Below are 24,785 nucleotides of genomic sequence, written 5' to 3'. Positions count from 1 at the left end.
ACCTGGCAAAAATGGGCTCCCTTCCCTTCCCGTGCCCTCCCTCCTTCCCTACAGTGGCAGCTGTTATTCCTGCTGCCAAATACTCGGCATGAATTTATTTACTGGGCTCTTTTAAAACCTTCTGGACACAATAAAAATTATTCATTATAATACTTAAAGCAGATGAACACAACACTGATAAATTATGGATTTTTGTAAGTAGCTTAAAAACAACATGCCTCAGATCCAGGCAAGCCAGCTTTACAGAGGCCCCATAGCACCCATCTGAGCCCAGGTGCTCATCACACCTCCTGACCGGGCTGCTGCAGAAACTTCAGTGGGTCTTTTACCAGCCTTCAGATTTTCCTCCCAGTCCAAACCACCCTGCACACCACTGAGGAACTACTTTGTAAAGTAAAGCACCTTCTCATCAAAATACTTTTTCTCAAAGACCCTCAATGGGTCTCTAAGGCCTATGGCACACAACACAATCCCTCAGCCAATGAAAGACCTTCCATCATCTGGCTCCAATTTACCTCTGCATCACAACTGCATTCGTTTGCCCATATTGAACCTGCTCCGGGCACATTTTTTACCTGAATCTTCAAACATACCAGAAGTTTCTTCCTAACTCAATTCTGTTTATTCTAAACCATCTAGCCTAGTGGATCCCAAATGTAGCTGCAAAGGACAATTATCTAGGGAATTTTTATAAATTACAGACATTTATATACTACTCTAGACTTCCCTAATTATAATCTCCTAAGGGCGGAGCATTAGAAACTTCTATTTTAACAAGCTCCCTGGGTGATTTTTATGAAGCTAGCCCAGACCACCAACTAGGAACCACTGATGGTCCAAACTCTTCATTTCAAAAAATGAGAAAACCAAGTATCCAAATGGGGTCCTAGTCTGAAAAAGACCACAAGTTCTCCAGCAAAAACTAACTAGCATTCTTCATTGTTTTCTTTTCCACTTACCATGGAGGGAATAAAGAGTATTTGCAATATGGTTCGATAAATAAATAAATAATTGAAGCTGAGCAAAATCTTCGGCAATAAGACTTGTTTAACAGTCAAATTTGCAAACCTCCGGCCAAGATAGAGGAGTAGGTAAACACACTGTGCCTCCTTGCACAACCAAAAGAAAGACAACAACAATTTAAAAACAAAAACGACCATAACTGACAGAAAATCGAAATGTATGTAAGTCTCACAACCAAGAAGTTAAAAAACATTCATGCAGACCAGTAGGAGGGGTGGAGATGGGCAGCCAGGTGGAGAGGACTCTCGGCAAAGCAGTGGTGGAAGAGTAGGGCAGGCAAGGCGGCGGCCGGTGGACCCAGCAAAGCCATGGATTGTGGAGCAGGGTATGCAAGGCTGCAGCTGGCAGACGGCAAGGCAGCGCTGCTGGAGCAGGCGGTCACACATTCATACGCGGATAAACCAGGAGGAACACCTGGGGAGCAAGACAGATCTCGCAACCCGGGGCCGAGCGCAGGGAAATAAAGCCTCAAACCAGGGATTGAAAATACCTGTGGGGGCTGAGGCAGCAGCGGGAGAAACTCCCAGCCTCACAGGAGAGATCGTTGGAGAGACCCACAGGGTCCTAGAACATACACAAACCCACCCACCTTGGAATCAGCACCAGGAGGGTCCACTTTGCTTGCGGGTAGCAGGGAAAGTGACTGAAATCCAGCAGAGGGTGTAGCAAACGCCATTGTTCCCTCTCGACTCCTTCCCCACCGGGAGCGTCACAACGCGCTGCAACTAGGTTGCTCCACCCTGGTGAACACCTAAGGCTCCACCCCTTACACGTAGCAGGCGCAAAGACAAAAAAAAAAAAAAAAAAAAAAAAAAGGCCCAAATGAAAGAACAGATCAAAGCTCCAGAAAAAATACAACTAAGCGATGAAGACATAGCCAACCTATCAGATGCAGAGTTCAAAACACTGGTAATCAGGATGCTCACAGGGTTGGTTGAATTTGGCCGTAAATTGGATGAAAAAATGAAGGCAATGCTAAGTGAAATAAAGGAAAATATACAGAGAACCAACAGTGATGGGAAGGAAGCTGGGACACTAATCAATGGTGTAGACTAGAAGGAAAAAACAAACATTCAACCAGAACAGAATGAAGAAACAAGAATTCAAAAAAAATGAGGAGAGGCCTAGGAACCTCCAGGACAGCTTTAAACGCTCCAACATCCAAATCATAGAGGTGCCAGAAGGAGAAGAGGAAGAGCAACACATTGAAAACTTATTTGAACAAGTAATAAAGGAGAACTTCCCTAATCTGACAAAGCAAACAAACTTCCAGAAGTCCAGGAAACTCAGAGAGTCCCAAAGAAATTGGACCCAAGGAGGAACACACCAAGGCACATCATCATTACATTACCCAAGATTAAAAATAAGGAGAGAATCTTAAAAGCAGCCAGAGAGAAGGAGACAGTTACCTACAAAGGAGTCTGATGGGAATCAGACTGTCAGCTCATTTCTCAAAAGAGACCTTACAGGCAAGAAGGGGCTGGAAAGAAGTATTCCAAGTCATGAAAGGCAAGGACCTACATCCCAGATTACTCTATCCAGCAAAGCTTTCATTTAGAATGGAAGGGCAGATAAAGTGCTTCTCAGATAAGGTCAAGTTAAAGGAATTCATCATCACCAAGCTCTTATTTTATGAAATGTTAAAGGGACTTATCTAAGAAATAGAAGAAGATCAAAAACTATGAACTGTAAAGTGACAACAAACAACTATCAACAACTGAACCTAAAAAACAAAAACAAACTAAGCAAACAACTAGAACATGAACAGAACCATAGAAATGGACATCACATGGAGGTTATCAGCGGGGGAGTGGGAGGGGGAGAGAGGGGGAAAAGGTACAAAGAATAGGTAGCATAAAAGGTAGGTACAAAATAGACAGGGGGAGGTTAAGAATAGTATGGGAAATTGAGAAGCCAAAGAACTTATATGTATGACCCATGGACATGAACTAAAGTGGGGGAATGTGGGTGGGAGGGGGTGTGCATGGCTGAGGGGAATAAAGGGGGAGAATGGGACAATTAAAATAGCATAATAATAAAATATCTTTAAAAAATAAAAGTCAAATTTGCAACAAAGGAGTCAAATGTCATTTTAAAAATATGTACTTTAATTGCTGAACTAATTGCTAAGGTGTGAATAATTGGGGACATCTTAACAACTCGTAATCTTCATGATACTGACAGATTAGAAAAAGAAATTCAAGCTCTATTTATCACCCAGGGATCCAGGCAGATTCCAAGGCTGGGAATCACAAAGGCAGTGATTCCCAAATTCTAGGCAGATGAGCAGACAATCCTGCTACAGTCTCTAGGCCATCTCCACCAACTTATTGGTATTTTAAATGTCACTTGGTGCCTAACTTTCACCTGGCCCCCATCTCTGCTAGGTAAGGGCATGCCAGAAAACTACATGGTCAAACCCAGGCATAGAAGATGCAAAACCAATGACCAGAATCACACTGGCCACAGCAAACCCCATCATTCCCCCAATCAATCCAAAGTACTGAATTCTCTGTAAGAACAATTACAAAAACCCATTACCAAAGTTGCCTGTAAGAGACAGAAATATGGAGCAGAAGTATAAGCAACACCTAGAGGGTAGCACCTATGTCTTGTTTCATTATCATTTTCCTGATGCCTAAGCTGAATGGCAGCAAATAGCAGGTCTCCTGATCAATACGTGCAAAGAGCTAGTAATGAACCCAACACTGTTTCATATTCCAGTGGACAAGTCAAGAATTCATCCCACAGTAACTGGAGCCATGGAGCACAGCAGTTACAGGGCATAGGCTTTGAAATCAAACCCAGGCTTTGCACTTGCTTAGTGTATAGCCTGGTCAGGTGCTTAACCTCTCTGAGCCACAATTTCTTTGCGAAAGAAGATAATCCACCTAGACTCTTAGAATTGTGAAGATTAAGTGAAAGCTATGTCTAGAATGTGATGCACAATTATATAGTTACTGTTCAATAATGGCAGTTATTATCATAATCAGGAGTAAAATTACAATTGGTTTCCCAGGTAGGATCTCCTATTGCAAGTAGCAGCCAATTCAACATAAGGGACTTTTCCCTTCTTGCCAGAAGATGAAAACCTAAACTGATCAAGTGCGACTCCAGTTTAGATTATAAGCAGATCCACTAAAGCAGGCTACCCATAATCCAAATTTCTGGCACCAAATATTATTGCTACTCGTATTAGAGGGAAGAAACTTTCAAAAATAAAAGTCCTTTCAGACTTTCAGGTTTCATCATGGCTGCCTCAGCACAGAAATCTCAGGCAGTGGATGTCTCTGGTGTCCTTCCTACAGCTGGCCAGTCTGACATTGGAGACACCCAAGGGAACACGAACAGAGAAGCTCAGGGACAATTCTGATGGACATGGATAATCAGTAACTATAATGGGCAACTAATCCCTGGATATAGTAGTGACACATCATAATCTCTTGGAAATTCCTGTAACCCAATGGATTATGAACAACATCCATGAAACAGACTTATTATTACAACTATAGGACTCTTGGCACTGCATTTTGATCTAAAAGACAAATATTTTGAGCATGACTAGGGTTTGTTCTTCTAGTTCCAATTTCTAGCAGTGGAACAGAGACCTGAGTGAAGTCTAAGCCCCGCGCTCTACTCATCACATAGCTAAGGCCATATTATACTGCCACCTGCAGAGCCAACAACATGGACCTCACAGAAAAGGTGATCTGTGGCAGGATTCTCTTGAGACTCATGTTCCCCATTGGGTAAGGCTAAAGAAAGGTACCACCTGCATGTCTTGTACCACACCACACAGACCCTTACTAAAACAGGCACTTACCACCATCACAGTTCAAAGGCATCTGGTTATGAGGCCTTTAGAAATCTTTTTTTGCTAGTCCCAGATGTTAAACATATATAGGCCTGGCAACAATACCTAAAGTATATAAAAATCTCAAAGTGCCTCGAAGTCCTAGCTTCACCTGAAGTTTTACCACACTTATAATTTTCAACTTCCTACCCAGTTCCATTGCTCTACATTAGTAATGAAATGTTTGAGTAACATCTTTTCTAATTACTGATAGCTCATATTTAGACCGATAGAAGTCCCCTTTTGGATTGACACCATCTTTCCTGCATAAGCTAGGCCATCAGAAGAATGTAGCTTTACAAACAATTCAATTAGAAATACCTGGCTAGAGAGGGAGCTATACAAATTATGTAAGAGTTAGGACCCAGCGAACATGAAATTCAGTATTGATGAGGATGTGGAACTGAACTAGGAACACTGTAAGAGTGTGAATCACTACAAACACTTTATAAAACTGTTTGGTGGTATTCAGTAAACCTGAACAGATGCTTATTCTATGACCCAGAAATTCTACTCCTAGGTATATACCCAAAAGAGATGAAAACCTACGTCTACTCAAGAACTTGTACATGTATATGCATAGAAGCATTGCTCACAATCGTCAAAATTTGAAAACTACTCAAATGCCTATCAACAGTGGAAAACAGTAGTATATTTGCACACACAATGGAATACTATACAGCAATGATCTATAATTACACACAATATGAATGAATCACACAAATAGCATTTAAACAAAAGAACCAGACACAAGAATATATACTGCATGGTTCCATTTATATAAGGTAGAAAACCAGTAAAACTAATCTATGCTGGCAGAAGTCAGAATATTGGTAACCCTAAGAAAAAGGGATAGAACCTGGAAAACAGCATAAAAACTTTCTGGGGTTCCAGTAACATTCTGTTTCTTCACTGCAGTGCTGATTACACATGTGTTCTGTCTGGGAAAATTCACTGAGTTGCATGTTCAATGTGCATTTTTCAATATGCAAATAATACTTCAATATAAAGTAAAAAAAAATAAATGTGGTAGAGACAATTTCCTGTAATGTCCTTAAGGTGCCACCTAGTGGTACAAGTTAAATGTAAATAAGAGGGAAGATTCATCTCTAGCGACTTCAAAAATATGTCCCATTTCTAACAGCACATTCTGGGACTGTGCTGAAACAGTGCCCAAAACTAATAATAATAATAATAATAATAATAATATAATAAAATAAAAGCAAATAAAAAGCCGGAGCATGCTGGTACCAAGGAGCCAATGATGGTGGTGCACATGGCTTCTCAACTCCACCTGCAATCAGCCACAGTGGGAGGATTTACAACACAGACATCAGCAAAGGCTAAAAGTTGGAGCAAAGGTTTATCAGCATACCAGTTGGTGATACCTACAGAATCTGCTGAGCAGAGCAGGGTCCTCAGGAGACAGTCTGGAGGAAAGAAATACTTTATCCTGCTATCCCTAACAGGCATATTGCCCTCTTCCTCACCTTGAACGTGAGGTCTTAGTCTGGTTTCTTCTAATTGTGCTTGTGAAACACAGAGTTGGGAAGGGCCACCCACAGCAAGCTTTTGAGGCTGCCAGTTGAATAAGGAATATTTGCTCAAGGTTTTGCTCATAAAGTCTGAAAGGCAAGACAGGTTGGTCAGATAAAGGTCCTCAAGGCAAAGCCCTAAACTACAGGCACAGAAATCAATTATAGTCCTTGAGTCAGCAGACAGTGGGTTAAAAGGCTGATGGGGAGGCCAATTTGTCTTTCCATTGATTTATCTTCTCATTTACATCATTTTTGGAAAGAGGTGATGATGTGGATTTGGCCTACAGACTGTAGTTTGCTGACCCCTGATATAGCCTGTGAAAGGTCATAGAAGTGGGAAAGAATGTCATTCTACTAAGTACTTCAGTAAGTAGTTTAGTCCAGCAATCATTCTGGGCTTGTGGCCACCGACTTCTCATTATCCTGAATCTGTTCTGTTTTCCAACTAGACCCTGCCACTGTTTCACTGGGACTGGAGTGACAGTAATTACTAACAGCTAATTGTCATTGAGGGCTGACCATACGCCAGGCACTGTTCTAAGTGCTTTATGGATATTAACTCAGTTGAGCATGAGAACCCTATGACAGTAGACACTACCATTGTCCTCACTTTACAGATGATGAAATTGAGACACAGAGAGGCTAAGTAAGTTGCCCAAACACACAGACAGTAAGAGGCAGAGACAGAAGTTGAACCCCGAGCCCACGTTTTTAACTACTCTGTCAGACTGCCTCCTTTGGGCCTGACCTCTGGCTGTCCTCCGTTGTCTTTTCTCATTAACACCATAGCACATTTGAGTGCCTTCCCACTCTGCCTCACTTCTGTACTTGCTCCTCCCCTGACACTGAGGAGTGCTTCTTGGTTTCTGTCATTGTATGGCGGTGGGGATCAGAGAAGTCAAACAAGGATTCCCTTAGTTCAGGAACCTAGAAACCAACCTTAGCTGACTCCTCGAGGGAAAACTGGGCAAATCTGTTAGTTATAGGAAACATAGTAACCAGCTATTGCTTACAAATGTTAACAATAAAGTACAGTAGTACCTTGGTACTCATCAATAATGCATTCCAGAACTCATGACAAGTGCCGAAACTGGTGAGTACGGAACAATGAAGCATTTCTCTTGGAGGGCAGCATTGTGACTCATACAAGTTCTAGCAAGTGTAACAAGTCCTGAGCAAGTGCTGAGTGCTGAAACGTTTTTTTCTTGTCAAAGGTTTGACGAATTCTGAAGCCATCAAGTACTGAGGTGTGAATGTATGAGGAAATGGGTTTAAATGAGACATGGACAAAATGACACCGTTATATGTGCACCATGAGAAACTAAGAATAGATGGCATCAGGCATGAGGTTGAGGAAGGCTAAAGGAGCTACAGTATAAGGAGCACACCTTTGTGCTCCTGCAGTTCTAAGTAAAATGTGGGCCTATCGTAAGTGCATTCCATTAACACCTGATAAGTTATTAGATGAACTTATGGCATCTTCCAAAGCAATGATGTTAGCAAAGTAAGTTTTACATAATAATGCCATGAGCACAAATAATAAAGAGGGAAGAACCTAAGGAAGAAAACAAGCTATCAGTGGCTGGGGAAAAGTTGATTTAAGAGGTTTCATAATGTAAAATGTATCCCTGATAAAGTGTCAACTCAGCTGTTAAGGAGAGATTAAGAAAATAATTCTGAGATATGGTTGTATAACACAGCACAGTAGGAGGAGCCTGCACTGTGGGGTTAGAATCACAGGTTTAACTCTTACTTCCTGTGAGGGACCTTGAGACAATTCCTAAAGTTCTCTATGCTTTAGTTTACTTATCTGCAAAATGAGAATAGCGACAGAATTTAATGCATATGGTTCCTAGAATTAAAGAAATTAATATGTGTAAAACACTTGGAAGAAAAGTATCTGGCACATAAGCACTGTACTGAAGAGCTTGGTAAATTAATAAAATAAATGAAGAGTCATAATGCCTCTATGGTTTGTATACTTCTAAAATCAGTTTTATAATTAATTATTTATGATGCGGAAGTTCGGCCTTTTTGTTCCCTTTTGGAAGGCAGGATAAGGGTTATACTTGGCCTTTCGCTACCCCAAACATGACCCACTGATCAAAATATGAAAGCTCTTTTGGCCTAGGTGAATGTAAGTCTGCACTGGGGAAGGCACTTTAAAATAAGCATTTTAGCTTAATATAACAAAATACTTCATATTTAGAAAATTACTGATGGGCATAGAGACTAGTAATTCTTATTAATTTTTGCTTAGCAGATCTATAGTTAATTTTTGTGGCACACAATAAATTATTCTCTCTCTCTCTCTCTCTCCCTAAATGCTTATCATGGAATTTCTAGCACTTCCACAGAAACCATTCTGAGCTCTTCTTGTCTACAAGAGCTAGCTCTGTCACTTACTAGCTGTGAGGTTCCAAGTAGGTCACTTCTACTTTTGAACCTCAACTTCCTCTTCTGTAAAATGATATTAAATGACAGATGTGGGCTCCTACAGTTCTGTCACCAACAGTGTTAAAATTAAAAAGACTTAGACAGACTTGGAAGCAGATAAAGATCCCTGTGGGGCCAAAACACAAAGTATAGGCCAGGCTGACAGTTCAGAAGCAGGTAGAGGCATCTGGGAGCTGATACACAGCAGAGTAACGGGTTTAAATGCCTTACATGAGGCGAAGCCAAAGGCTAAAGTGGCATTTCACTACCTGTAAAGTTGCAAAACCAGGATGGAGTCTGTGAAGGTGCTTCAGGCTGTCTGCTTATGAAAGGAAGTGGAAGCAAATACAACACTGCAGCCTGGTCTTAGGCCAAGCCACACCTGGCGCCATCTGCATGATCCCTGACATGTGAACCAGATGGAAGTGCTGAACCTCAAGTATAACAATTGGGCCTAGACTAGAGGCCCGTGAGTACAGGTGTGTGGGGTGTGGCTGGTGGAGGCTCCCTTGAACTGCTAGAAAGAAAAGACAGGCACTCGAAGAACTGAGAATGAAATTTAAACTCCACTTCAAAAGAAGACCGCTACACAAATTTCCAGAAAGCATGGAGAAAAAACTCAATGCTAAAAACAGCCAATAAATAAATAAATAAACTGCATTTACCCCAACAAAAATAAAAATAGAACAAATTTAAAATAACTTTTAAAAATTATGTTTAGAATCCTCCCAAAGTTAAGATTAGGGAACACATCTTAAAAAAGGAAGAGATAAGTATGTAACATATATTGGGAAAAGTGAAATAAGAACATATTAATATTTAAAAATAGATTATAAAACCTGGACTCATACACAGTTATATAAAAAGAGTTATTAATTTGGAAGACAGAGATTTCATCCAGAGCCAGCCTAAAGAAAGAGATTACAACATAAAAAGATAAAAGAACCATTACTAAAATAAAAGATTTGTTGACAGGTAGAGAAACATAGCTAATTGGAATTCAAGAAGAAAATAGAAGAAATAAATAGAGATATGATTAAGAGTATTCTAAAATTAAAGACATGATTTTTCCGATGGAAAATGCACACCAAGTGTCATCTTGGAATAAATAAGTTCAAATCTATGCCTAGACACATCACAGTGAAATTGAAACAGAACACGGAAAATAATGATAAAATTTTAAAAGCCACCCTAGAGAAAACAAAACTCCAAACAAACCAAAAATAGATTGACAGAATTCTCAATAGCAGCAGCAATAAAATGCCAGAAGAGGAGGAAATATATTCAAAATGCTGAGGGAAAATAAAAGCTTCAAATTAGAATTCTGTATACAGCAAAATTACCATTTAAGGGAAGGAGCAATAAGAGTTTACTATCCACAGAACTCAGATTCAAAAAAAACCCTAAATACCAGATGATATATATCAGTAAGCTATTTATTTGAACCTCACAATTGCTGGAGTCATCCTAACTATATGATTATGCATTATTATATGTCTTATCACAAGTTCTGAAACCATGATCTCCAAAAGTTGCTTGCAATGGTCATTTTATTCTGATAAAGCTGTGAGTGACTTTTCAGTCTAATTATCATATCAGAGAACATTTTTTCCTTTTCTACAATCCTTAATTGTAAGAGGAGATCTTTAAAATAAAAACCGCCTAATTTCCCCACCAAAACATCTACTTAAACTTCTACCAATTACTTCGTAGTCTACAACCAAATACTTAACAGTAGACACTGACATTTAGGACTGGAGTGTCTGGAAACCTTCACAGACACCTCAATTCACACACATACTACTCACATAGAGTCTCCCAAAAATAGACAACACACTTAAAGATAGGTAAAGTGTAAATGAATTACTTAAATGATCCCTTTATACTGCTAAGAGTTAGTAGAAATTTCACTGAGGAGGCAAGAACCTCAGAGACCCACGGGGAAGGGAACATTGGCTAGTAACACTGGGAAAGTGATTCAAAATCCAATCATAGCAAAGGGCTCAATCGCTATGTTCCATGGACCTTCAAGATTATCCTGAGAGAGCAGAAAACCCTAGTGTCAAAGGTTTACTGTGTACTTTTATGCAGTACAATCAAGAAACATTTCTGTGTTCAGCCGTTACCCCTCTCTTGCAATACCTTCCATGTAATTATTTTAATAGATGTCTAATATTCTATTAGGTGCATATACAAAGCCTTAACCAGAAATTCTACTCATAGGTATATTGATAATACTAAATGTTATCATACAACTCTTCATCTCTTTAAAACTAGTTCTTAGGATAAATTCTAATGGCATTTGTTGATAGTTGGGAAACTTTGTGCCTTTAAAAAGGAGGGGTTTAGACTTAAATCTTTTCTCACCTATTTCAGTGCAAGTATTTCATCACCATTTATCACTCTTGCCTCTCCTTGAACTTATGATTACAGCCATTTCCTTTGCCTTTTTAATTTCTCACTCAGTGCTGTTTGAGACTAGTTTTCAACTTCCTTTAATAAATTTGTATAAGAGGACTTGCAGAACTCTCCAGATTTAACCAACACATGTTGGTCTAAACCACAACCGTTTCTTCATGCTACTCCAACCTGGAGCTATGATTAGCTCTTTGAATAATCAATGAACCCATTCTACAACTAGGGAACATAGAATAAAATGTACTATCAAAGTCAATACAGAAAAAAATACCTTACACAAAACAGAATCATTTTACTGGAGTATTTAACCTTGACAAATTCAAAATAATGTTATCTGCAGTGAGATAAATTTATCAAAACCTGATTTTAATGTAAAATATGGCCTTATATTTTGACCAGAGGACAACACAAGCTTAAATACATTCTTGGTGTTGAGAACCACCCTGCCTGATATCAGAAGCTGTAACCCCCCACCAAGGCTAAGGCTGAGGGAACGACTTCGGACCACAAACCACCAAGGAGACAAAAGCTTATCTCCCTGGCAGAAGCACCACTTCTGCTCCTTTAACTTCACCCTGCCTGGCCCTCAATGCTTGGTCAGTTAGCCCATGATGGGTAAGATTCCCCAAGGGGGGAATGATCTAAGATAGGCATGATCACATGGGAGGCCGCCAAGGAAGGACTTAGGGGGCTACAGCAAAAGGGGGTGATGGACCCTCGGCCCTCGGCTTTGACATAGCCTGAGTCCTCATTGTCTGCAAGAAAATCTCCTAATCTCTTGGCTGCCTTACTTCCCTTGCTCTACCAAAGCCTGAAACAATGACAGAAGGTGGTGCAGCCCTGTGCTGGAAAGGGCGGGTTCCCTGGGTAATTGGGCCTAAGAAAGAATGTAAAATCCTGTGAAACCTGCTTTGTTTAGAATGCTCTCAATTGAATGATAAGGGTCCAAGGAAGAAGCAAGTTTGTTCCTTCAAGTTTTTTACAGCTCTTTAGCTATCTGACCCTGACTCAAAATAGGTCCTCAGAGTTCCTTGTTATTTGATCCTTACTTCCTGGCAATGAGTAATGAGCTTTACCTGAATTCCTATGTAAATGAACCCAATAAAAGCCATTGTGGGAAAGGCTCTTGGCCCTTCTCCTGATCGGCCACCTTTCCTCCCGAAGCAGATCATGTCTTGGTAGACTTATTCTCATCCATGGTGGTCAGGGGGTTCCTGTGGGTGGAGCCCCCCCCACCCTGCCTGCCACATCTTGGTCCACCTAGCTAAAGTTTTGTCGATTTTGTTGATCCTTCCAAAACACTAACTTTTATTTTCAATGATTTCTCCATTGTTTTTCTATTCTCTATTTCATTTATCTCCACTCTATTATTCAATATTTCCTTCTTTTACCTAGCTTTGCATTTAGCACACTCTTCCTTTGCTAGTTTCTTACAATGAAAAGTTAGCTTATTGATTTTGGTTCCTCTCTTTTTTTCTAGTTTTATTAAAATATAACTGACATACAGCTCTGTATAAGTTTAATGTGTACTGCATAATGACCTGACATACACATATTGTGAATGATCACCATAATGTTTAGTTAACATCCGTTCTGCTCATATACCAGTAGTTACAATAACATTTTTTCCTTGTGATGAGAAGTTTTAGGAAGGATCTACTCTTCTAGCAACTTTCAAATATACCATACAACAGTGTAAACTATAGTCATCATGCTGTACATTACATCCCCAGTATTTACTTATCTTCTAACTGGGAGTTGGTACCGTTTGACCATCTTCATCCAATTCTTCTACCCTCTACCCCCTTGCCTCTGGTAACCACAAATCTGATTTTTTCTGGGTTTTTTAATTTTATTTTTTATATTCCACATATAAGTGAAATCATACTGTATATGTCTTTCTATGTCTGGCTCTTTTACTTAGGATAATGCCTTCAAGGTCCTGGATCCCTTCTTTCTTAATATAAGTGTTTACAACTATAAATTTCCCATCACTGCATTTCATAGGTTTTGTTATGTTTTATTTTCATTTGTCTCAAGGTATTTTCTATTTCACTTGTAATTTCTTCTTTGGCCTATTCATTTTTTAAGAGTATGTTGTTTAATTTCCACATATTAGTGACTCTTCCAGTTTTACTTCTGCTATTGATTTCTGGTTTATTCCATTGTGGTCAGACAAAATACTTTCTGGGATTTTGATCTTTTTAAATTTACTGAGACATGTTTGTGGCCTAACTTATGGTCTATCCTAGAGAACATTCAATGTACACTTGAGAAAAATGTATATTCTGCTGCTGTTGGGTGGAATGTTCTATAGATATGTCTTAGGCTAGTTGATTTATGGTGTTATTCAAGTCCTCTACTTCCTTACTGGTCTTCTGTCTAGTTGTTCTACCCATTATTGAAAATGAGATACTGGAGTCTCTCTTATTGTAGAACTATTACTCCCTTCAATTCTGTTACGTTTTGCTTCACACATTTTTTGGCACCATTGTTAGGTATGTATATGTTTATAAGTTTATCTTCTTAAAAGATTGACCCTCATCAATACATAATATCCTGTCTCTTATAATAATTTTTGCCTTAAAAGTCTACTTTTTCTGATGTTAGTATAAGCACCCCAGCTCTCTTTTAGTTACTAGTTGCATGGGATATCTTTTTCCACCCTTTACTTTCAGTCTATCTGCATCATTTGATCTAAAGTGAGTAGACAGCACCTAGTTGGATATTTTTTAATCCATTCTGTTGCTACATTTTAACTAGAGATTTAATCCATTTAAACTAGTACGAATAAGGTAATATTTACTATTTATTTTCTATGTCTCATGCCTGTTTTGTTCCTCAATTTCTCCATCACTGTCTTCTTTTGTGATTGCTTTTTTCCCCTAGTGTACCATTTTTATTGCCTTCTCATTTTTTTCTACATATTTTTTCAGGTTTTTTCCTTAGTGGTTACCCTAGGGATTACAGTTAACATGTTAACTATTTAAGAATCAAGTTTAAATTAATACTGACTTAGTTTCAGTAATATACAAAAACTCTGCTCCTTTACAGCCCACTGTCCCTTTATATTATTACTGTCACAAATTGCATATTTATACATGTGCCCATTTATAGACATATAATTATTGTTATGAATATTTCCCTTTTAAATCATATAGAAATAAAAGAGGAGTTACAAATCAATACTGCATCACTACTACTGGCTTTTATATTTACCAATGTAGCTACCTTTACCACTCTTCATTTTTTTGTATGTTCCAAGGTACTGTCCAGTGTCCTTTCATTTCAGCCTGGAAGACTCCCTTTAGCATTTCCTATAGGGCAGGTCTACTAGTGACAACCTCCTTGAGTTTTTGCTTACCTGGGAAAGCCTCAGTCTCCAGTGAGACTCTCTGTGGGTATATAAAGCGCCTCCCCAGGCCACCTGCTGTCATCAGGTTGGGGTTAGGAGGCTAGATTGATTCCCTCTTTGGTCCCTTTGAAGCCATCTCTGCTAGGTAGAAAAGTACCACTCTGGGCTGGTTGCCATCAAGTGAGGGACAAAATACCAGACTCCCCAGTCAGTCTCTGTTGACATCAGAGGGAGGGGTAATCCATGGTATTTAGCTTGGGTAGGGCAGTTGTTGTCAAGAAGATTTATACCCAGGTTGGCTGCCCCTTTCCCAATCCTTTAGCTATGCTAGACAGTAGACTTTTCATGGGGCTTTTTTCTATATCTGTTGGTGATTCCAGGTTGTAGGCCTCTCTAATGCCCAGTTCAGGATACATGGGAGACTTAAAAAATTTCAGGGAACTCACTGCCATGTCATTCCCCAAGTCCTATGACCCTTGCCATTCCACTTTCCTCTTTACATCTTTCAAAGTCCTCGTTTTGTTATATTACATCCAGGGTTTTCAGTTGTACTTAGCAGGGGAGAGCAGGGAGAAATGATTCTAAGTCACCTAATGCCCTAAGTGTGTTTTATGATGTTTCATCTATATTTGCAACAAAATTTTTCTTGGACAGAAGAATAAAACACAGAATCAGAGACTTTAAGCACTAGAAGGATCCATCTAGTTTAATTTTCTCATTCTACAGAAAAGGCAGTAAGTCTGTAAGACCAATTTCCTTACCTTCCACAAAGCCATAGAGGTACATAGTCATAGGGCTAAGAATAAGACTACAGACAGACACATTCACCCAGTGTTGTACAGCTTTCAGTATGTTCTTTCACCATCAGATGAAGATAATCCTGGGCCTAGATCTTCTTCCCTTAACCACTGAAATATTTGTTAACATACTGTGATTTTCAGCTAATCCAGAGGATGCACTGTAACACTTTGGAAGAAAATGAACAGAGTAACACTTTGGAAGAAAATGAAGGTGGTATATTAGGTGATGTATGTTTGCATATTCTCTTCACAGTAATTACTGAGTTTCTAGTACATGAATACAAAGAGAAATACCTCTTGATATTACCTATAATACCTCTTGAAATACCTATACCACATATGCTAAATTTATATTTTGATGAGTGAAAATCAGGATGTTGTATATACTTTAGAAAGCTCACAAATATACTTAATCTATATAGCCAGTGTATTAAAAGTAATTCGGTAACTAATGTATACTACACAGGGCCACTTGAATATATTATAGCAAAAGGTCCCACAGTATTTGATGTATGCCCACTGAGTTTTATGTGATAAAGAAAAATGCCATGAAATTTTAGAAGAAATGACATTTCCACATTGTTTAAAGATTGTTGCTTCCTGTTTTCTTATAGATGTTGGAAAATTGCCAATTGAGATACTTCATTTTGTAGTCTTAAAAGTGGATTTAGTATTGTTAAAATGGATTCAGCATGCATGTTATACTTTAATCAAATTTACATCTTACAAATGTATTAGATAACCCTAGTAAGAGACTTACATAATCACCAGTAATGTCCAAAAAAAAAAAAAAAAGGAAGAGCTCTAAAACTTTTAATTTCTCCCAGGAGAATTTACTATTTTATATCATCAGCTGTATATTAAGTTATGGAAAGAATACTTGAAGTGATAGGATATTAATTTACAAGGACAGGGTATTTTTTTAAAGTACAGACTGTCAAATATTTCAAAAGTTCAGGACCTACAAATGGCCATATGAGTTTACATGAGCCTCAGTCTTTCCTTCCAAATGAAATGAAGGCAATATTTTATAAAAAGTTTTATCTAAAGAAATCTGGCTTTGAAATAAAGCAGCATGCCTAGCATGTTCCTGTGGGGTTCAGTACTGCCTTAAGGACATGATTCTAGGCACATGCCAATTAGATGAGAGATTAGCCATCTGTGTTCATGGCTAGTCCTTCTCAACGGTACATACAGGGCCTATGGCACAAAGTGACTAGTCCTTCCAGCAAGACCTTCCCATAGTGCCCTCTGAGACTGTTGATGTCAGTAATCACAAGAAGCCCAAGATTCCCCGGCCACTGTTGGGATCTGGGTTCTTGTCCCCATAGGATCTAAGTACACCCTTTAACCACTTCCCACCCTCTTCAACTCAAGAAAACTTTCCACTGTGCCCTTCAAGAATTCATGGTACAGCATCAACAAATCCCTAGATTCTCAGCTTCTTTACTGAGCAATCCTTCCTCTTCTGCAATCCGTCCTCTTCAGTGCTTCTCAATCCTGGCTGCATTTCAGAATCACTTGGAGAGCTTCTTAAAGCTCCCAGTTCCTGGGCCTCATCCCACACCAATATCTCTGGGGGTGGGACCCAGACCTCAGTAGGCTTAAAGCCCCCAGATGACTACAGTGTGCACAAGGCTTAGTACCCATGGGCTAAGTGACACCCTGTGCTCAGTCTTCAGGGGCTGCTCCCCAGACAGAACTCTCATCAGGAGGCCCTTCCTCTCCCACAGCTCTGGTACCAGCAGGGCTGCAGTGAGCAGGCCACTTGGTTTTCTCACTGCCACCTCCAAACACTAAGTATCTGTCCCCTAAAATCTCACAGCTTTCAAATTCTGGGAAATTCCTAGAACACATGGAGACCTCTTTACATGCCTGTTTCTTTGCATTTGTTTTTTTCTCTACAGTAAAGCTCTGAATGTCTCAGTCACCTAAAAAGAAAAGTTCCCTTGTTTCTTTAAAACTCATTTCACTGGTCACCTCAGCCATTCCACAAAGTCCTCCTCTGTCTCTCTAAGCTTAAAAGTATTGATAAAATGCTTCTTCCACAGTGCTTTCATCTTATAGTGCTACTTTGGTACTCATCAGACTGCTGGTGAGCAACAGCTGCCGTCACATGGTGAGGCAATAGTGGTATAAATAGGAAAATTCTGAGTACATTAGTCTGCAGGGAGCCCCAATATTCATCAAATATGGTACTAATATAAAATTGAAGAGATTATGCTTTATATCAAAAAATCTTGTCTTTAGTAAAGATAATTACACTGAAGCTGCAGCTCTATCACAATTGCCATAAGAAATCTGGCATGCTATCAACACCATTAAAGGGATTTACGTACTGAAGTACCAAACGGGCCCCTAGCAGAGAAGCGACCTACATGATAAGCACCGACACTGTAGATGGCAGGCATTTCACTCAGTTTATACGCACACAGTGAGCTAATAAGTTCAACTAACTCTCATTTTAATAATGTTCCCTACAAAACAGTTAACCTTAATTACCTTTTAGTCATTTATGCTATGAATCAGTCTTTTTTTGTTCAAGTGTGCTGCCTCTTCTGAGCTAAGCCAAAATACCATGCCCTGCTCTCTAGCCTGTCCACAGGAAAACGTGGGACCCCAACCATTTGATTCTTCATACAGTCACTGGGTCCTTCTTGATCTTACCTACAGTATGAAAAATAAAAAGATCTGTTTCTTTGAATGTATTCCTTCTCCTAACGCCAGGGCCCCATTTGTATAACTTAATCCAGATGTTCATATCACAGTGGTGCTTGGTATAAGTAGAGGCCAGATAAATGGTGTTTTATGCTGAAAACTTATACCTCATCTCTCTCTCGGTAACAGTAGAGATACACTTTTGGTGTATGTAGAAATGATCAAAATATACCTTTGTGTGCATAGCTACAAACACACAAACTCTTTTCTCTTATATACTTTAAACCTACAAGTACATTACTGGCCACACAGTTTTAAAAAGTGTTTCTTTCTAGAGAATAAAATGTTTTCTTGTTTATTATAATCTAGTTTTCCCCATTTAGCAAGTTAAGTAACATGAAAATTTTAAATCCAAGCATAATCCAAACACATTTTCTATTAATCTCTTCTAAAAATTACTAATAAATATAATGATTTTAATTATACCAGGATTCCTGGTTTCTACCCTAGGTACTACAGTTTAAGCCCTATCAAAGAAATCTCTGTAGTTAAGTACAGGGTAAGGCAAAAGGAGCTTACAGTTGTGAGTACACAAAACAGTTCATTCCTATATTACTATTTCTTAATTATTATATTATTTTCCATACAAACAACTGTAAACTACTTTTGCCCCACCCTGTAGTCCCTGTAGTATATACAATTTTTCCCAAAGTCAGGAAGATTGTCCATATATACAAAGGAACGTTAAAAAATTTAACCTTGCAGGTGACTTTAGAGTGTTTAGTGGTAAAAATGACCTCATGAGAGAGAAAACAAGAAGGATGGTCACCTAAGTGTGGAGAAAAAGAGGTAACACTGTCTATTTAGCAGAATTGCCATGCGGTACTGGAAATAGGAGACCTATGATTAAATTTAAGTTCTGCCAAAAAGAAAGAAAGAAAAGAAGAGGAAGAAAACATAATAAACTGAAAACAACAATTTGAAATCCCAAGCTAATGTGCGGTAAACTTTCTTTTTCACTTTCAGCCCTTCTAGAAAAAACTATTGGCATAAGATATAAAAATTTAACTTTAATCACATAATATAGAGATGAGATGACAGATGAAAGAGGTTTGGAAATGTTCTTACCAATACCTTAAGACTGGTGTATAATAATGTTTCCTAACCACTAAGCCCTCCAGATATTAATAGGTATTTTATAAATAAAGAGATGAATGGTCACACAAGCTAGGAAATTGCCAGCTTTAACAAAATTGACCAGGTTTCTTTACTGTAGAACTTCAAAGCTTTTCATGGGCTCATATGCACTGGGAATCTCCCGGAGCAGGACTCTCCCAGCAGCCTGCAAATGTGTCTTACCACAGAGCCCTAGTAATGTCTTCCAAAAGACTGTTTTACCACAAGTAGTTTGGGAAAAAGACTATTCAGGTGCCCCATACAGGTAGTTAGGTGAGTTTTTCCTGGGGCCAATATTCAGAATTGAATCCTGCACAAAGACTAAAGACAATTGTGTGTTTATTGTACAGGACCTCCTCTTTTGAATGTGCGTGCCCCACTTATAGTGAACGAAAGGTGGAGAGTGAGGGGAGAGAGGTGGCATGGGGCTTTCTGCCTGCATGTCTTCCACACCTGTTTCTGTAGTCTAAGGTCTCCATAGTTAGACAGCTGAGTTGAAGGCTTGGGTTGAGCGCTGGGCTCACTGTTTGCATGTGATGGGAAATCTGGTAGACAAAGAGGTAGTCTCGTACATTAACAGTGACTTGAGAATTCCCAGTTCCCATCAGATCTTCCATCACTTAAACCCCAAAGCAGGCAGGAAGCCCGCGTAAAGCAGCTCAGATGAGGACTGCTGATAGCAGCAGTGCATTTCACAACCAGGAAGTAACTATTGGCTCTTGCACAGCAGGAGAAAGATAAGGAGACTGGTCACAAAGGCCCTTTCAGACAGGTCTTCCACTCATTCATCCAGGTGGGCTCCCAAGCCCCGGTTTGAAAGCAGCAGCTGGCAGAATGCCCACTCATTTTGCTGTGACAAAGTCCAGGATTACTGTTGGTGCAAATCCAGAGCCTCATCTCATCTAGGTGCTCCTTAAGGGGACATGGTGAAAGCCTCAATTGCCAGTGCAATGAATCACTGTCTTCCTGTACACAGAGACACTCTGACTCCAACGATGGGGAGGGGAGAGACCTGTAGGGGATGGATGCCCTCTACAACCAAGTATAAACTAGTACACATTTGCTTGGTTGCTTATTGAGGAAACTTTCCCTTTTCCACATGAGTTTAGGGGGACTGGTTGGATAAGAAGAAACTGAACTACTTTCTGCTCTCTTGGAAACCTGACTAGCCAGTTCTGTGGCAATCCAACCTTGCAAAGGAAGGACAGTGGTAAGACAACTTCTCTACTACCCAACAGTTAACAGAAATCAACAAGTCTCCTACCTGTGATGGACAAGGTCTCGGAGGGAGCGCAGGCGGCGGGGGTAACAATCCTGACTTAGTAGCTGAAAAGAAAAACGTATACTGTTAAGAACCACCAAAAACAAAACACCCTTCTACTTGTTAACTAGAAATAGCAATAGCATTCAACATGTTTAGGTTTTTAAAATCCATCTGGAGGCTTGCCCTAGCCACTGTGGCTCAGTTGGTTAGCACGTCATCCCACAGACCAAAGATCGTGGGTTCAATTCCCAGTCAGGGCACATACCAAGGTTCTGGGTTCAATCCCCAGTCCAGACATGAATGAGAGGGCACCTGATCGATGTTTCTCTCTGTCTCTTCCTCCCTCCCTCTTAAAAAACAATGAAAAAATGTCCTTGGGTAAGGATAAAAATTAAACAAAATCCATCTGAAGGCTTAATATTTTTTTTAAAAAGAGTACATGCTTTTTCTAATCCTTTCCATTTTCATGCTCTCCAAAATCCAAGTATTTATATAGGAAATATTTATATAGGCTGTTGTGATTAAGGTGTAAAATGGTAGAAAAAGATGCACTCTGATCAAAGGACTAGAATCCAGCAGAGGAAAAACAGTGGATCACTCATTATTCTGCTATTAATTTTTTAGTTTCAAATAATTTAGGTCCTTTTTTCTCCCTAGCTCTGGGCCATTACACTACTCATTGGCTTAGCAAGTAGGCTGCAGAAACTGAGAGCCAGAATCCCAATGAAGCAGCAATACTACCCTGTGAGTGAGTAGATCCAGCAGCAGTAGGAGAGGCTCAAAGTGATAGACTAAAATTATATTTATGGATTCCTCAAAGATCTCAATTTTCTTTTGTATCCCTAATCCTAATTATCATGGATAATTAAATCCGTTTCTAAAATAACCTGGCTGGCCCATATGAAGGGTCTTTTGAAAGAAACTTTCAGTCTAATTTTTTTTTAATTTTGCAAGATATAAAGGAAATTTTAGTTTAGCCAAAACTGTCTGAATTGTAGCTTAATGAAAATAAACATCTGCTATTGAATTATAAAGCTCATAATCACAAAAAAATAAGTTTATTATCACATACCGGCAAGTTAAACCACATTTTTTACAAACTCCTTAGAAAAGCACAGTGTGCTCAATATAACTATACATAGTTAATTTGCAAATCTGTAATGTGTGCTAATATTTAGACAATTTTCTGTACCTTACAGATAAACCATAGCAATGTGCCATGAACACTGAAGTTTTGGCAAATCACTTTTGATTTGACTTAGCTAGATCAAACAAGCTAGAAGATGGAGTTCGGGGCTTTCCACAAAGGTAACTCGGTAATTTCATAGAGATTTTCATTCTGAGCCAGTGCACAAGTATGGTACAACTGTGGGCCCGTCAATGGTTTGTCTCAATCTGTCTTCCACTAAAATTTATGAAATACATCAGTTGGTCAAAACTTCAGAGATGATGAGACCTTAAACAGCCTTCAATAACAAAGCACATAGCAACAGAGAATGACAAAAGCCTCAGGAATATCCTCATCAGCATCCCTATGCTATACGTCCTCAGGGACTGGGCCTTTAAATTACAAGTTACTTTAAAAACAAAATGCAAATACAAACAAAAAAATCTATACCTGCTTATAAGGAAAAGGCCTTGTACCAGAATAAAGTATTTGTTCAAATAACCCTTTATTAACAAAAGGAGACTAAGGAATAATGCCATTCAATGAAATTGATTTCTGCTTCCAGTCAAGATGGAGTAAGAGACCCGATTTACTCTCCCATTTGAAAGAGCCAAAAATGAACATATATTCTTTAATAATAAACAACAGTTTAAGACACTAAAACAAAACATATAAAACAGCTTTCAAGGCACTCGGAAATCAGGCAACAAAAGAGTGATCTCTGAGACAGAAGAAAATCATGTGACTGGCTGTCCCTGCTTACCACCCTGAGAGTTACTAGGAACAGGATCCACATCTAGATTCATGTCTAATTGCATTTTTACCATTACTTAATTAAAAAAAAAAACAAATACCCTATTTTGGTAAAAGATGATGTAAGGGTCTGTTTCTAAATATACATGTGAATAAAACTGTATCATCCACAAGTAGTCACAGTTTTGTTTCCTCTTTTCAGTATCTTTATTTTTTGTTTTTTATTTTACTTACCTGGCTAGAATATCTACATAAAGTTGAATTACAATGGTGATAAGGCAGGGGTGTCAAACTCATTTTCACCTGGGGCCACATCAACCTTGTGGTTTGGTTGCCTTCAAAGGGCTGAATGTAATTTCAACTCCTTAACTGTTAAGGGGTAGTTACATTTTTACAGTCCTAAAATTATTTTGGCCCTTTGAAGGCAACAGCGAGGCTGATGTGGCCCCCCCACACCCCACCCCCCCACCCCCAGTGAAAATGAGTTTGACACCCTTGTGATAAGGGCATTCTTGTCTTCCTTATCTCAAAGGCAAGGCTTTCACTATTTCACTATTAAATGTGGTGTTTGCTTTAGGTTTGTTGTAGATACCCTTTGACAGGCTATAAAAATTCCCATCTATTTTTACTTTGAGATTTTTTTCATGATAACTTGTTGAATTTTGACCAAAGCTGCATCTCCATCCACTGAGATGATGGTATAATTTTTTTCCTTATAATTTGTTGACATGATAAATTATATTATGGATTTTTTTTAATACTAACCCACCCTTGAAGACCTAGGAGAATCCCAGCTGATAGATTTAGTTGGCAAAGATATTGCTCAGGATTTTTGCAACGATATTTGTAAGCTTGACAGGTGAGTTTCCTTTCCCATCCGTTTATTTTTTAATTCCAGTCAGCTTTTTAGCCCCCTCTTCTTAAATATAAGCATATCAGGAAGTATCCCCAAATACCTGCAGAAAAGTTTCTGACTTCAGAGAGAGCAAAAAAAAAAATAGAAAAAAATAACCTCAAAGAAACTTTAAATGCATATTATCAATACTGTCAGAATGATCATTCAATTTATTCCAGAAATATTTAAAAATTTACTATGTGCTAGACACTGAGGTGCTGGTAAAAATACCCATGGAAAAAATCTCTACCCTCATGAAACTTATATTCTACTTAGAAGACAGATAATAGGGTCAGAGTTAGGGATGAAATTTTAAATAGAGTCATCAGGGAACACCTTGAGAGATAGATGTTATTTGCAAAGATGAAATAATGGGATACTACTGAAAAAAGAACATTCAAAAAATTAAAAAGAACACCTGGAAATTAAAAACATGATAGCAGAAAGGGAAAGCTTAAGCAAATAGAGTAATATCCAAATAAAAATTCCACAAAGAGAAATAGAGCAAATAGCAGGAAGAAATCAATGAACTAGTTCAAGAAAATTTCCCAGAAATGAAGAATATGAGTTTCTAAGTAAAAGAGTCCACTGAGTACTCAAGACAATGGAAAAAACAATAGATTCATGGCAAGACACATCAACATGAAATTTTAAAATACTAGAGTTAGAAGATTCCACGAATTTCTCAATATACTTCTCAATATACCACTGGAAGCTAGAATTCATTAGTTAATGCCATAAAAATCCTAAGGAAAACTTATTTCCACAAAAATTGTATACCTAAACCAGCAGTCTGCATGATGGTTCAATTAAAGATATTTCTTAGACATTCAGAGTCTCAAATTAAGCTCCATGCATCCTGTCCCAGAAAACTACTCAACGATGTTTCCTACCAAAACAAGAGAAGGAAGCAAGAAAAAGCATGACATGGATACAAGATAAATGAGACCCAACATGGGAGAAAGAGGGAGGAACCCTTGAATAACACTGTAAGGAGATGCCATGATAAAAACTATGTAACACACATAGAAAAACAATCACTTTAGATTTCTTCAAAAAGATTAATACCTGATATGTCAGAATCTCGTAAGAACTTTGAAAAATTGAGATAGTCTAAAGTTGACTCAGGGGCAAGTAGATTGAAAAAAAAACAAGCTTATTACTCACTCCAAGGCAAATGAAAAACACTGTGCAAGAAGGAAAGTAAATAATTTACCATATGGCTCACATAGCCATAATATATAAACAATAATTATTAATCTAACAAAAATTATAATATAACTATACTGAGAGAGTGGAAGAGGGGAAAAATGCTTGGGGGGGGAGACAATAGATGATGATTAACACTGAAATGTCAATAAGAGGTTCTACAAATATGTTATTTTGAAATATAAAGGAAATACCAAAATAACACAAAAGATCCTGTAGCAGAGTATGTTCTTCCAAGT

At 38.6% G+C, this 24,785-nt stretch overlaps 1 protein-coding gene across 5 annotated transcripts in view; it reads right to left on the bottom strand.

The window, feature by feature from the left end:
• Positions 1-24,785, bottom strand: part of REPS2 (RALBP1 associated Eps domain containing 2) — a 200,029-nt gene that overhangs the window by 35,362 nt on the left and 139,882 nt on the right. For all 5 annotated transcript variants that reach the window (XM_036016665.1, XM_036016664.1, XM_028522678.2 and 2 more), the window contains one exon: positions 20,522-20,583. In XM_036016665.1, the coding sequence (XP_035872558.1) occupies positions 20,522-20,583 (62 nt within the window). The remainder of the gene's footprint in view (positions 1-20,521; positions 20,584-24,785) is intronic.

This window comes from Phyllostomus discolor, chromosome X (genome assembly GCF_004126475.2).
Source record: "Phyllostomus discolor isolate MPI-MPIP mPhyDis1 chromosome X, mPhyDis1.pri.v3, whole genome shotgun sequence".
NCBI lineage: Eukaryota > Metazoa > Chordata > Mammalia > Chiroptera > Phyllostomidae > Phyllostomus > Phyllostomus discolor.
The sequence above is the reverse complement of the archived record's forward strand: the minus strand, read 5'-3'. Positions and strand labels throughout refer to the sequence as shown.